The following is a 16767-nucleotide window of genomic DNA, read 5'->3' as shown; positions in this document are numbered from 1 at the left end:
GATAATTTGTGCTTCTATACAATTCATTAATCATTGTTGTAAAATTTCTATGCTTATAATTCCTATTTTAAACTTTCTCCTCCTGTTCACATAAGAGCAAAATTAATACTCATCCAGATATAAATTAAGAGCTACTCTAGGATTAGATGAACAAATATGAGTTCAAACAAATATGAAGATTACCGCTTTGTACTATCTATATTATGTTTGTACATGACAGTATGTAAAATATATATATATATATATATATATATATATATATATATATATATATATGAAGAAATTTACCTAGTGACATTGAAAATTAATCTAAAAAGTCACATTCTTTAACCTTCCAACACACGTGTATGCACAAAATTTACGACAAATTAAGTTTTTAATGCACATTTATCGCATATTGAAGCTGAGATGTCTGAAGGTAATTTCTATTCCTCCTTTCTACCCTTGTCCACATCATGGAATGTACCAACAGGAAGTCATTTGACTATTTTTTTTAACTGGGCTTGTGGCAGCTTTTTCATAAAAAAGTAAGAACATGCGTGGTCGTGTTTTAAAATTTGGAAATTTTTTTTCTCAAATATGTTGTAATTTTGTGTTATTAATTGGTGTGTATTATTTTAATTTGAATACATTTATTCAAATTAAAAATCTCTCTCCATAATTCTAGCTCTGTAAATTTGATATCGGGTTTTCATGGCAAAAAAAATATGTGCAACCAGCTGATTTAGCTCGGATTCTTCAAGAATTATCTGATGAAGAAAAGGAAGACAAAGAAACCTTTGGATGTGAGAACAATAGCGATTTCCATTCCTTATTTTCTTTTATTTCTATTTTTTAGAAATAAAAACATTAAAGTTAGTTTAAAGTGCATTTTTGTAACCAGTAAGAAGTAAATTTCCTTGCAGAAGTAAGTAATGCTAAACTTACTTTTTTTCCTACCGAGGTGTTTTCCTTTTTTATTGTCTATACTTGTCTTCGATGAATATTAAAATTAGCTTCAATTTTAAAATATAATTATTAAATAATAAATTAAAAATTTTCTATGATGAAATAAATCACTGCATTTCCATCTCACTAACATAAGAACTTAAAAATAATTTACTTATATTTGAATGTGATATCATTTTTATTTTGCAATAATAAGATTAATATTTTATATCTTAACAAATTTATTATCAATATTCACTCATTTCTGTCGTTTTTTGTGGCAAAAATGGTAAAATAACGGATGTCATAAAAAATATGATGCGCGCGTGCTGGAAGGTTAAATACATATATTTTTTATAAACAATGAAATAAATATTTTTATGGCTACAAATCTTCATACTTGAAATAAATTGCAATGATTCTTTATTAAAGATTATTATTATTATAAAGTGAATGTTTATTATTATTTGCACATAAAAGAAATTATTTGTATAATTTATTCATATTCACCGAAATATTCTTACACTTCACTCTGCATTACACTTTTATTTTGAAGTTTTTACCTATTTATTTTCAAAATCAAATTTTAAATAAATTATAATTCAGTATAACAATACATACTTCAGTATTATACAAAAAGAAAACATTTTTTGCCCAAGTGTTAAAAAGTTCATATTATCTTTTACAGTTAATTCAAAAAGTTCAAAATTTTTGATAGAAATGCAAAGGAGGCTCAATGTATACTCCTAAATTATTTGAAGCAATTACAGATAAAAGTTCATTCTTTTTCACTACATAACTTTTAAACTTTAGTTTTATTTATGCTTTATTTTGTTGCTTCCAATTTTATACTTTCATAAAGCTTCAAAAATCAAATGCTAAGGAAAAAACTTCAATCTTATCTCTTTGCTTTTGTTATATATACAAAAAACAGTAAAATTAAAATAACAACAACAAAAAGCATATTTTACAGGCTTTAAATTCAATTGAAAGTAGATAAAACATAAATACAACACAAATTTACATGATCAGTATTAAGTCTTTTGGTGATTGAATAAAAAAATATTGCCCAAAATGTATTATAATTAGAATGTGTATATATATATATATATATATATAGTTGGAAAAAGGTAAATGCAGTAATTAAGTTTTTTACAAATGGTATTACTTTACTGAATTTCAGTTATCTGCCTCAATATTTATTTGGCAACACTTGAAACAGCATAAGTTATTCTGGCTTTCAGAATATCAATATAATGAATGAACTGCTGTGGCTAAAACTTGGTCCTTAATATGTCTTTTGTCTAACTCACCTACAATGGTGGCCAAAATTGTGGACACTTTTGGAAATTTTTATGTTTTTGATATTTGTATGCTTATAAAAAATGTTATGTTTCGCAAAGTGCAAACTTGTATATAACATTTTAAAGAGAATTTATTACTGAATTCAATACAAAACACAAAATTCAATTATTTGCAATACAAAAAAAGATATATGTACTTTAATATAAAAAAAAATCTGATGTGTACACCACATGACTTCCTTGTATTGGAATATTAAATTATACACATTTTTTCTTGCATTTCATTTAAACTTATTGGATTGAATTAAATCTACTTCGCCGACAGCACATAAACCACAATAGAATAAATGCATTCTTAAAATTCACTCTAGCATAGCGACACTCTGGCGCTAGATTCACTTAACAGTATTAATAATTATATAACAGTTAACTTATATAATAATTATCTAATGGAAACTAAGTTAACTGTTATATAATCCAATAATTATATAACAGTTAACTTATATATTTCGTTCATATTATAACTCATAATGCACAAAATTTATATCATTTAAAGAATAGAATTATCTAATTGTTGCCACATGCTCTATTCAAATACTATAATAAAGCTAGAATGATGTATAAAAGAAATTAAGCAAACAAAACAAAAAAGAAACAGTTTTTCACAGACGATTGAGTATTTCTCATTTAATTAATTCAGTTCTCACTTCGCGAGAAGGCAAAAATACATAAAAACTCAAAATATTTATATTAAAAATTACGAAGTAAATCTTAAACGCTTATTTCCACGAAAAAATTCCAGAAAGGATTAAGCATGATTTAAATAATAAATGAAGGCGTTATCTTTGTTGTTGCGTAGCTAAGTTTCTCTAGATTGGCAACAAATCTACTAGTCTCCTGTTTCAAATGTAAACATTAATGGCCGCCATTAAAAAAGGCTTAGCGGCAATTAAACAACTTTAAAATTGCTGATAATTCTAAAAATATTGCACACAGATTTACTAAAGGCATAAAAACCCTTAACTGGAAGATAAAAACAACATAATTCAATCATTTTTAAAGCAAAAAATGTACAATTTACCAACATATAAGAGTAAAGAAACTGAGATCACTAAGCCGGGTAACAGAGTGGATATATATATATAAATATATTTATATAAGTTTGGTGCGGCCTAGTGCAACCAAAATACAAGGTGCACATCTACATGTTATAGCAGTCATATATACAAAATTTCAACGTTCTGAGGCTACTCGTTTTTGAGTTATGCGAGATACCTACGTACGTACGTACATAGGTTCGTACAGACGCCACGAAAAATTCTCTTCAGAATTAATTTTAAAGCAGTTTTATAATTTTTTTTTAAAGAAGGAAAAGAGTATTTTATTCTGTCCTTACGTACAGATATCACACAAAAACATCGAATGCAATTTAATTTTCATTGAAATATGCTGCCTGAAACTTTTCGCTATTACAATACTTCCTTTTTACTTCGTACAAGGAAGTAAAAACACAGTTATGAAGTGGTTTGTAATGTCTAGCTTTCCTGGCCAATCACTGTTCTTGTTCTGAGAACCAATCAAATGTTAGTAACTGCCAGTAGAAGCTGACATCATGTTTACACTTGAAACAATTCATTATTTTGCTTTGTTCTGTAGAAGGAACAAAAATTCCTATTTGTAATTGCAGTGTATAGTTATTGCAGTATCTTATACACTGCAATTACAAATAGGAATTTTTGTAACAATTTTTAATATTTAGTCAAGAAGCAATGACATCAAATAAAAGAGTAGATTGGACACCTAGAAAGAGATGTAATATTATTGTGTTACGAGAAAGTGGTCTTTCCTATGCTGAAATTGCAAGACTGGTGGGTGGTTCAGTGACTACATCTGGAGTCCGAAAGTTTTGTTTACGATATCAGGAGACAAATTCAATAAAAAACAAAGAAGGAAAAGGCCGAAAAAGGTGCCCCACATCTATTGATGACAGAAGAATAAAAAGACTATGTCTCCAAGATAGAAAAATGTAATCAGCGGCCATCAGAAGTGATCTGAATGATGCTGGTGTTTCTGTCACTTCAAGAACAATCAGGAGAAGATTAACAGATGTTGGACTGAGAGGTAGAAATCCACGAAAAAAGCCTTATCTTAATTTTCAGCAACGAAAAAAAGACTACCTTGGGCAAAGGAACACATTAATTGGACAGATGATCAGTGGTCACAAGTTATATGGAGTGATGAAACTAAGATATCGCTATTCGGTAGTGATGGGCGAAAATATGTAAGACGTAGAATAGACGTAGAAGAGCTACATCCTGACTGCATTCAAGCAACTGTGAAGAACCCAGTTAGTGTTATGATTTGGTCATGCATGTCAGCAGATGTTATTGGTCGCCTTCATATCATCGATGGGACAGTGAATGCCAGAAAATACATTGACACTATTCTAGAACCAAAACTTCTACCTTCCATCAGAGATCTCTTTCTCAACAATGCTTCGTTTATTTTCCAGCAGGATTCTGCTCCTTGCCACATGGTTAAAATATCGAAAGAATGGTTTCGTACAAAGAGCATTAACTTGTTGTCATGGCCAGGAAACAGTCCTGACCTCAATCCTCTCGAAAATTTGTGGCACCGTTTGAAAACTCTTGTCCGAATGAGGCACCCATCAAATAAAAGGGAACTAATTGAGGCTATAATTGTTTCCTGGCATCATGTAATAACGAAAGAAGAGCTTAAAACTCTTGTCAGCTCAATGAAACGTCGATGTGAAGCTGTAATAAAAAATAAAGGGTACCCTACTAAGTACTGATAACTCACTGCAATCATCACTATCTAATGTATATCGATAACTATTATCGTTTAACTTTTTTTGTATTGCAAATAATTGAATTTTGTGTTTTGTATTGAATTCAGTAATAAATTCTCTTTAAAATGATATATACAAGTTTGCACTTTGTGAAACGTAATGTTTTCTATAAGCATACAAACGTAACGTTTTCTATAAGCATACGTAACGTTTTCTATAAGTTCAAAAACAGAAAAATTTCCAAAAGCGTCTACAATTTTGGCCACCACTGTACATTGTCAACAATCTCATCACTCACAATAGGCCACACAAACATCTTAAACCCCAATTGATGGACTACTTAGTTTCACAGTACCACAAAATAAACTCATCTTTTTCTTACGCTGATGTCATTTCGTTACTAACTATTTCTTGGCATTTTTTGTATAATAAAATATATATATATATATATAACAACAGGAACAGATAATGATACAATTTTCATGTTTTTATACAGGTTGATATTTTATGAAAAAATTTTGTAATCACAAAAAGGCTTTAAATGCTCACCCTCTGTTCTAAAAATAAAAAATCACAAAAAATTTTGGTTACCTTTCTTTTTGCCTTTCATGCTCTCGTTTATTTTCTCTGGGGGGAAAAAAAATTTTTTTATAATGAAGTTTTATGATTATACACATAACAAAAAGTGAATGCACACATTATAATTTTATTAAAATTAGTACAGTCAAAAGTCGTTAATTTGGACACCCATAATCCGGACCTCAAAGCTAAAAACTTTCTGCGCATGCGCCGCGTTGGCACATGTGCACAGGCGTTTTACGCATGCGCGTAAGACCTTGACTATTGTGCATCTGCGTGTGTGCAAGTGCAGAATATGTTTTCGCCTGTGCGTTTAATGTATAACGGACGGTGTAAGCTAAACTTATCTAATTATCTATTTCACTTAATGTTAATGATTGCGTTGTTCCTTAATCTTCGAATTGGATCCCGCTTATTATTTTTTTGCAGACTGCAAGAGCAATTTTATAAAAGTAAACTTGAACTTTCGATTATGTCAAATAGAATTTCTGATGCTGGAACTTCCAAAGGATCTACAAAACGAAAGTATGTTTCGATGTCCAACAAACAAAAAGTGGAATTGCTGCAAAAAATGGATAAAGACATGAAGAATGTGACAGAGAGGTTAGTGAAAACGAAAAAATTTCTATTGACAAGTTAGTCGGTATTCTTGGCACAGCAATTAATGGGACCTGAACAGTGGAACTTTGTAACTGAACAAGAAATTATGTCTGTTTATAGAATTAAAGAGAAAGTATTATCACATAAAACGAAGCAACTTAAACAACTTACATTGAAAGAAATGTTTAATAAAGTAAACAAATAAATATTAAGTTTTTTTTTTTTGTTTTTTTTTTTTTTTTTGTAAATTTTGATACCCTTTAGATCATAATTGTTGTTTATTTCATAAATTACGGTTTCATATTTTTAATTTTAGAATTTCTGCATGCCATCTTACGAGATTTAAACTGATGATCTATAATCCGGAAAAATCGAAAATCCGGAATCGCCGAGGTCCCGACGAGTCCGGATTAACGACTTTTGACTGTATTAGAATTTTTTAATTTCATTCTGGTAGAAATCATTACTTCCGATGAAAAAAGGGGAGCATAATTACTAACCCATGACTTGTTTTAAATGTTCATTCATAAACCAGTCACAAATGTAAAAATAAAAAATATTAAAATTTAACTCTGTAATTGTGCTAAAATTAACAGATGCCACTATCAGACTTATGAGCAAACAGTACAAAGAAGTAAAAAAATTTTGTTCTGTTTTATGAAAAATGTTGTACATTACAGTATTAATACTAAATATTCTGCTTTACTTAATACAATGCTTTTTATTAAATTATACTGTCTTAAAATAAATTTTACCATAAACAGGCATTTATAATAAAATATACAGAAAAAGTCCAGGCTGCCTATTTAGCATTCAACTAACTGGAATATTTTTCAATTTTATAATATTTCCTTTCTTTTTATATAAAATTTAAGCAAAATTCTAATCAAACAAAGACTGGCGCCGAAAAGTGTGATTTAGAAGCAATAATAGATAATCACGATGTTACACTTTCTATTTATGTAAACCCCATTAAATCTCAATAAGCCAGTTTTATTTTTGCAAAAAATTATACTAGTTAACTGCCGTTTATCTGTTTTCAGTTGCATTTTGAAAAAAAAAAAAAAAAGATTAAAATTTTGAATTTGTCTTCAACAGAACAGCATGCGGTAGAGTATTTTCAAAATAACAGGATCAAGAAAACATCAAGGAAAGAGTGACTTATGCCACAACGGATAAACGCTGGTTGTGTAACATGCAATTAAAGGTTCAATATGTTCCATCCATAACTTAAATATGTTCATTATATAACTAAATAGCGAGATTTCTGTTCCTTCAAACGTCTGCCTGAAGGACTGGTGCAAGTTTTGTGAGATATCTGCCAATATTTATGGTAGGTCAACAATAAACAGTCAAATGTCTTTAATCCAGACGTCCATAATGCGGAATGATCTATAATCCGGACCTCAAAGCTACAAACTTTCTGCGCATGCATAAACGCAGAATACCTTTATGCATGCCCATAATACATTTACGCATGCGCGTTTAATGTATAATGGTCGGTATAAGCTAAGCTAAAATTATCTAATTATCTCAGTTAATGTTGCAGATTGTTTCTTAATCTTCTAATTGGATTCGGCTTATTATTTTTTGCAGACTGTTAGAGCAATTTTATATAAGTAAGCTTTAACTTTTGATTATGTCAAAAAAGAATTTCCGATTCTGGAGCTGCCAAAGGATCTACAAAGCGATAGCATGTTTCGATGTCCATCACACAAAAAGTGAAATTGCTGCAAAAAATGGATAAAGGCATATCCTTTGTTTCGCTAACCATTCCAAAATCTGTTTATCAATTTCACGCTGCTTTGCGGGGGAGGGGGAGGAACGTTGCTGCGCACAATGAACTGGAAGTTGATCTGTCAGCACTATCCTTATCTTCAGAGCAGATGTTTTTATTTTATTTGGCTTATAATTCCTTACTAAATGCAGTATTTCATCTCGATGTACTCCGTCTTTGATATGATTTAAATCAAATTCCTTGTCATTATAAATATCACGAATACACATCAAATAGTTTTCCGTTTGCAATTTTCTAATTTCGACTATGCGTAATGTATGCTTTACGCATGCGCACATTGAAAGAAATGTTTAATAAAGTAAACAAATAACTATTACGCTTTTTTTTGTAAATTTTGATACCCTTTAAATCATAATTGCTCTTTATTTCATAAATTACGGTTTCATATTTTTAATTTTATAATTTCTGCATGCCATTTTACGAGATTTAAATTGATGATCTATAATCCAAAAAAACCGATAATCCAGAATCGCCGAAGTCCTGATGAGTCCGGTCACAAAATCATTTCATTCAATAAACAAGTCTCTAATATTTTTCTAGTATACTTTCTCTGGGGTGCATCTAAAAAATTACTATAAAAATAAAACTCGCTTGTTCCTGATAAACATTAGTTACACAACTCTTAATCAAAAACAAAACATCATACTAAAATTTTTTGAACAAAGGGAAAAAGAAGTGAAGTATGATTTAAACAACAAGATTATGTTTATACTCCTCACTCACACAACACATTGGATGGGGAAATGTAAAGATGTTGTTTCAACATAAGTATTAAAAAAAAAAAAAGAACTATAATTTGAATCCAGAAATGGAATTTTCAGATTCCAGTGATGAAACTGAAAGAACTCAAAAAAATTATTTCCTTCTTCCTCCCCTTTTTTTAAAAAATTCTTCAAAATATTCTTAAGAAGTGAATATTATGTAATCACTCACATGCAAACAATTGTTTCGTATGATTTGGATACTTTGTTTTCATTCCTGTTCTTTTTTGATTAACTACTTTCTAAATTCACAGCATTCTATACCTATTATCTTTCATTACTGACTTACTCAGAAGATCAAAAAGAAGACCAATTAGATTCAAAAGGAAGATCAATTATGAAAATTATGTAATATATTTTGCATTTCACATATTCATAATTATTCTTTTATTAACTCCATAACTTTTAATTCATAATATCATTACAGCTTACACAATTTTCAAATATATTTTAAAACAATATAAGTTCTTTATATCCATAAGATTATGTTAAAGATTACAATTTGCAAATGTATATACAAAACTGAGTGGAACATGAATGCTAGATCTAAAATCTGAAAACCTAAAATAACAATGACCTTCACTTGAAAACTGACAGAATACTGTCAGTGCCATGAAAACAAAATCTTTTATTGGTAATATTTTTTCCTTTATTGAATTCTACTCAAAATATAGTTTCAAGGATTTTAAGAATAATGTCAATTGGGAATATACAGGGTGTCCCGTAAATGTTGCAACAAACTTCTGGGGGAGGTAGGGCACATTATAGGGATTAAGAATTGCATAGGAACCCATGCCCAGAAATGTCTGGGGTAAGTGGTAGTAGAGGTAGAAGATGGGAAAAGAAACAAGAGTGATTAATTTGAAGCATTTATTGGACATGAATACAAATGGTGTATGATAGTTTGAATGTTACAATAGATGTTAGAAGTCTGCACCATCAGAGGCCAAACATGCCTGACAAAGATGGACCATTTATTGCCAGACATGTTCAAACACACCGGGAGCATATGCACAAGTGAGTCTTGCCACGAGATCCATTTCAGACACAACAGGATCATGATACACATCACTTTTGATGCCTTCCCACAAAAAGAAATCAAGGCTCGATAAATCCGGCAAGCATGGGGCCCAGGAAACTGGTCCACCATGCCCAAGTCATTGATGCAGGAATGATCCATACAAATGGCTAGGAACATCCAGTCTAAAATGAGTAATGACCCATAGTCAGACAAAATTTGATACAGAAATGCAAACAAACTGTGGTATGGTTGATGCCTGTCGGAGAAGCATTCCCAATAAATACATGCAGCGGTTTGCTCACTACCTTCAGCTATTCCATACACTAGTGCATGTCTGGTAAGTTCCTGGTTCATATATCATTCCATGCTCTTTGTATCATACCTACTGCTCGAATGAGGCAATCCTCACTTGTTATAATGATATGTTCTGGGAAACACTCTCCTGTATAGTACCCCCTGGTGGCATACAATGACGTTCCTGTGCATGGGTTCCAATTGCAATTCTTAATCCGTATGATGTACATTACCTCCTTCAGAAATTTGTCGCAACATTTACGGGACACACTATTTTTTAAATACATAAACTTTAATTAGTAGAAAATGTAGAGAAATATAAAACATGCTGTTTATGTAGAGAAATTTAAAATATGCTGTTTTATTAAAACCTGCATATCTAAGTCTCTTTCAATATGAAATCTGCATTTTTCTTTGCATATATTTTATTCAACACGTATATAAAATGGACATGCATAAAAAAAAATGGATAATTTATTTGTGGATTTTGTTAAGTGGTTATCTTTAGGATTATCCTAATGTCTCTAAATTTAGATCTATTATCTAGTGACAATAATCCATTTGAAAATTGAAATTATTACCTCATTATTTCTTTAGATTTCTCACTTTCTTTCTCTCTTTTTTCAGCATCTGCTTTCTTCTGTTTTTCTTTCTCTTTCTCTCGTTCCTGGTCTTCTCTCCTCTGTACACGATCCCTTTCTGCTTCAGCTTTTAAACCACCCCAAGATGAAGGGTTCATAGCAGAAGGCGAAGGAAAATTTGGTGGAGTTCTGTGAAGGCGGCTCCAAGGATCTTGACTCATTCCTAGATATCCAGGTCCTAAATCTCTGCTTGATAACATCCCTGCTCCAGTCAAGCTAGCTGCAATGAAATAAACATTGAAGTTCATAAAAAGATCTATGACTAACTGAAGTATAACAACAAATATTGTATGATAAAGTTGAACAGAATTTGAACTACATTTATAGCATTGCATCAGTTGTCAAAACAAGAATATGAAGATAAAAAATTCTCTCTCTCTTTTTTTACAGTAGTATAAACATGTTATCCATACTCTTTTACAAAGCTGTCAAAGATATTTTTCCTAAGTCTAGTTAGTGCTCTTAATAGTAGTTCCATGGGTAAAATATGAAAGCATCATATATTAAGTATGTGACTGCATCTTAATAATATAAATGGCTCTGAATTTCAGCCATGGAGAAATACAAGTAATTTTTGCTTCATTAAAAATATGACATTAGATTAAATCTGAGCAGTTTAATGATTCATATTTTTTTATTTAATAATTTAAAATAATATTTTTTTATTTTAATTTATTGTGTCAGAAATATATAAATGCTTATTAGAATTTATATATTTCTGACAGTTATAATTTTCTGTTAAAGTGGCTGCTTATTAGTATTTTTTCAAATGGCATAAATAATTGGCCTAATTAATTTTTTATTCCTATCACTAATATGTCATACTTCCAGTCCCATATTTCATACTGTACTGGTTAGTGTAAACCGATCAGATTTTTCTAAAGGAATCGCGGAACAAAACAATATCAATGACCTTACTTTTTTTTTAAAAAAAAGTTAATTCTTATTATTGTAAACATTTAATATAACTGAAAGGCTGTGTTTTTACAACTGCAAAGCTATTAGGTTATTTTAAAGCAGGAAAGACACACACACACCAAAAAAAAAAAAAAAAAAGCAATGTTCTCATTAAAACTCGAACTCGGACCTCTCGAGCCTCATAGCCAAATGTGCTACTGTTGAACCATGAAGGCATGCATAAAATCATCACCACCATGAGGATTCAGGTGCCATTCATACAGTCCTTAGGAATTTTCATGCTGAAGATATAAAAATGTGCAGTGCCCTCATTGGGACTTGAACCCTAGACCTCTTAATATGCATTGAAGTATGCTTCCAATCACAGGAGGCAAGTGGAAAGGAGGGAGAAAATACCTTACAGGTTTACATTAATGTGGATCATTAAAATTAATATAAAAGTAATACAACATATGATTATCCTTGTCTAAAAATTAGATCATTTCTGAAAACATGCTTTTATGTACTTGAAAGAAAATTTTTACACAATTATCATACATCTATTCAGATAGCTCCATAATTAACATCATACAAGTAAATTCATTGCTTTGTGTATTATCTATGAATCAGAACTCAAGATTTGCAAACTCAAGATCTGCTTGTATAACTAATCATCAATAATAACTCAGTTAAATTTATTACAGACTTTTTCCAGCAAATTTTACAGTTACTTTTAAGTACTTTTCAGGCAACAAACATTAAAGATGGTGATTATGATCTTAATTTGTTTCACAGGTTTTCCCATAAACATTAATATAAATATTTATGTCCAAAATACTGTCCTGAATAACTCTTTTGAGAGGTTGGAGAGCTGAAGTTTGGAGAATAATATGACTATAAACTTGGGGAAAACTACTAGTCAGTATTTTACTTTAAATACACATCTTTTCACTTCTGATCTTGTTTATAGAGGTTTTCCCTTGCAGCATAATGATGTTTCAATGATGGGTTGCATCTTTGATAACAAATTGAAATGGACTATGCATGTTGAATACGTCATCTCAAAAGCCAGGGAGAGACTCACTACTCTTAAGGGACTAGCTGGTGTTAAATGGGGATGTGGCAGAGCTACCCTTAACACCATTTATAAGACTTATGTCCAGCCGGTTTTAAATTGTAGCAATGAAGTGCTGCTCTCTGCCTTGGATAGAGTCTTGGGTATGCTTGATACTTTCCAAAACCAGGTTTTACACTTGATCACTGGAGGTGTTAAAACTACTCCCGTATTTGCTATACATTTGCTTTGTGACCTACAGCAAATGACTAACCTGGTTCGGAGGAATGCAGCTATCCTTTATAATAGACTCCCAAACATTTCTTTTTGGTGTGAATACAATTTTAACAGAGTACGTAAAGACTCAGAAGGACTTCATTCAATGTGTCTAGGAGAACACTCAATATAATGTTATTAACAACAAGGCCTATGAATTGTTAACTCATATAAATCCACTGGAATTTATGGTTCTTGATGCCAGATTGGATTTGACTTTGAATGCGAGGAAAAACAACCTATGCACAACTGCTTTTCGCGCCACTGATGCCTACACTGATGGTTCCTTTTTGGATTTTACCCAGGGCACTGGTGCTGGCATCTTCTGTAATCTGTTTTCCTTTTACCTACATGTTGGCTCCCATACAACCCATTTTGATGGTGAAGTCGAGGCCATCCATTTAGCCCTTCAACAGCTTTCTGCCCGTCTCTTTCCTTTTTGATAAGGCTCGGACTCAAATTCTGTTCTTCAGGCCTTAGAAAGTAACCTAGCAAAGTGCAAAGTCCTTGTGTCCAGAGCTGCAGGGAGCTGTTGAGCAGAATTCAGACAAAGGTTGCTTTCCAGAGGGTATCATCACATTGTGGCCTTTGGGGAAATGAGATGGTGGACCTTTTGGCAAAAAAAAAAAGGGGGGGTATGGATGTTCTCCAAAGCCTTCCAGAGATCTATCTCTTCACTCTGCTAAACTGAAATAAATCGGATTTATAAAAAATCCTTCTATAATGCTGCTCTTAGTGCTACTGAAAATAGTCATGGAGGGTGCTATTAAAAGCCAACTGTCTCAGACTCTCCTCATGCTACTACTGTAGCTGAGTTTTCGACTATTGACTAGACATGACTGGTACTCATTTGTTTCGTTTTAATCTGCTTCACCCTCATGTGCTTTGTGTGATTCTGGACAAGTCATTGACACTGCTTATCTGGACGTGTGCTCTGCACTTAAGAGTTTGGACTGTATTGTAAGGAAGTATTGAAGAGCCCAATGCCTAATGACCTGATGGTCAATTGCCAGGAATTTGATAAATAATAAATAGATTTATGTCCACTATATAGCAAAAATGATTTTATATTACATTTTTAGTTATCATAGGTTAAATATCAAAAAACATTAATAACAGAATTTTAAGTCTTCAATAATATGAAAATAATTGTTTCACACTGATCTGTCTTTCACTAGGTAATAAATTACGGAACATTAAGCAATCAGTTAAAGGTCTTTGAAATAACAAGCATGGTACTTAGTTAAATGTAAAACTATCTTCAACTCAGAAATATAGTTTTAGCATTAAATGTCTTGTCACCTGCATTTATAAGATATTAAATTACTTTGCACATTTAAACAATACTAACATTGATCTGTATTCCATTAAATATTATTTGCAAAATATTGAAATCGATCAACACTAGTAAATTAAAAACATTCATTCTACATTCAGATAAAATTCAAAGCAATCATTCTTTTTTATGCCAGAAAGTCATGTATATCATCAATAATTAATTTGAAAATTTTTATATTATAATAGCATTTAATTCTTTTATAAATTTGTTCATTTGTTACAAAATAATTACCTAAGCTTCCAAGCCCACCAAAGCTATTTCCTGGTATACCTATGCCTGGATAATTTGGACGGGCAAATGGGGTTATGCCTGAAATTATAAAACATATAAAAATTGAAAAATCAATTAATTCATTCATCATATATTTATAACACTTTTATAGATCAGTATATAATAGGTATTTATTTTCTTCAAGAAAAATATTTGCATTTATTTTATTATTTTATACAAAAAGTAATTCAAAATTATATTTCGACTGAATTTTCAGAAATTTATAAAAGCAACAGTACAAAGTCTGTAATCCGGACGTCTATTATTGGGAATAATCTATAATCCAGACCTCAAAGCCACAAACTTATGCATGTGCATAAAGCGTTTACGCATGTGTGTTTGATGAAGGCATCTGCTATGCATGTGCATAAGCGTTTACCCATGTGCGCTTCCGATAGTGAAAAAAGTAACAGAGAACATTATTGAAAACGAAAAAATTTCGATTGACAAGTTAGCCGCTATTCTCGACACAGCAATTACAGGACTTGAACAGTGGAATTTTGTAACTGAACAAGAAATTATGTCTGTTTATAGAATTAAAGAAAAAGTATTAGCACAAAAAACGAAGCAACTTGAACAGCTTACATTGAAAGAAATGTTTAATAAAGTAAACAAATAAATATTAAGCGGTTTTTTTTTTTTTTTTTTTTTTGTAAATTTTGATACCCTTTCGATCATAATTGATCTTTATTTCATAAATTTCGGTTTCATATTTTTTTATGTATAATTTCTGCATGCCATCTTACATGCCAGATCTGCATGCAGATTTAAATTGACGATCTATAATCTGGAATCGCTGAAGTCAGGGCCGGATAAAGGACGATTGGGCCCAATCAATTCCAACGTTACCATCAAAATGAACAAAAAAATTTCCAAATTTAAAGCAAATGGCTTTTGACGATAATGGATAAATTATAAATTATTCAAATAATTAAAAATATATTTATTTTAAGTTCACATTGCAGGATGAGATTTGTTAATGTGTTTATTATTAGATAATATATACTTTATAGATAATATATACTTTATAGAAAATCGATACCCGTAAAAGTTCATGTCAAATGTATTGAATTTAATCGTGATAGTACTATATTAGAGAGATTTTGCACTACATACATGAACTAGTTTACGTACGTAAACTACTATGCAGGTATATGCATGCGCAACTAGTTGTGCAACCGTACCAGCCAGTGGCGGATGTATAGCTAATATCAAATGCCAATTATTTCTTGCATTTGTAGTTTGCTATTCTTCTAATCGTTTATAATTATTAGAGTCATATTTTGTGGCTACAATTACTATTTGTTGAATAAAGTAAATGCTAATTATATTAAATAATCTTTATTAACAAACAATTATTTTTTTTAATTAAAAATTTAAGTATACAGTCAAAAGTCTTTAATCCGGATGTCCATAATCCGGAATGATCTATAACCTTCACACATGCGCAGAATACGCTTACGCATGTGCGTTTAATGTAAAACGCTACGCTAAAATTATGTATTTCAGTTAATGTTGCAGATTGCGTTATTCAGTATTTCATCTCGATGTACTCCGTCTTTGATATGATTTAAATCAAATTCCTCGTCATTATAAATATCACGAATACACATCAAATAGTTTTCTGTTTGCAATTTTCTAATTTCGACTATGTGTAATGTATGCTTTACGCATGCGCACATTGAAAGAAATGTTTAATAAAGTAAACAAATAACTATTACGCTTTTTTTTTGTAAATTTTGATACCCTTTAAATCATAATTGCTCTTTATTTCATAAATTACGGTTTCATATTTTTAATTTTATAACTTCTGCATGCCATTTTACGAGATTTAAATTGATGATCTATAATCCGGAAAAACCGATAATCTAAAATCGCCGAAGTCTTGACGAGTCCGGATTAAAGACTTTTGATCATATGATGTGATTAAGAATGGATACCTAACCTATGATTTTATCATTAGATGTCGAATCCACTGAAACGAGAAAGAGAACACATGAAAATTCAAAAAATCATTTGGTAGCTATGTTAAAAAGTACAGAGCTTCAAAAAAGACTTTCTGCTCAGCAAACAATAGATAATGAGCAACAGAAGTTGTTGAAAGAAGAAAAAATTCATTTGTATAAGATATTTGAAAGGAACCTCGCAAAGAGGAGAGAGGGCCCTCACAAAAAAAAAAAAAAAAAAAAAATCCAAT

General features: G+C 30.8%; 1 protein-coding gene across 3 annotated transcripts in view; it reads right to left on the bottom strand.

The window, feature by feature from the left end:
* Window positions 1–16767, bottom strand: part of LOC118185639 (uncharacterized) — a 669417-nt gene that overhangs the window by 7361 nt on the left and 645289 nt on the right. For all 3 annotated transcript variants that reach the window (XM_085813050.1, XM_085813052.1, XM_085813051.1), the window contains 3 exons: window positions 14532–14609; window positions 10675–10954; window positions 5632–5667 (listed from right to left, as the gene is read on the bottom strand). In XM_085813050.1, coding sequence (XP_085669176.1) covers window positions 5632–5667; window positions 10675–10954; window positions 14532–14609 — 394 coding nt within the window. The remainder of the gene's footprint in view (window positions 1–5631; window positions 5668–10674; window positions 10955–14531; window positions 14610–16767) is intronic.

The sequence above is a fragment of the Stegodyphus dumicola genome, chromosome 3 (genome assembly GCF_044657685.1).
Source record: "Stegodyphus dumicola isolate Sdum_Otavi_A_Nest chromosome 3, ASM4465768v1".
NCBI lineage: Eukaryota > Metazoa > Arthropoda > Arachnida > Araneae > Eresidae > Stegodyphus > Stegodyphus dumicola.
The sequence above is the reverse complement of the archived record's forward strand: the minus strand, read 5'-3'. Positions and strand labels throughout refer to the sequence as shown.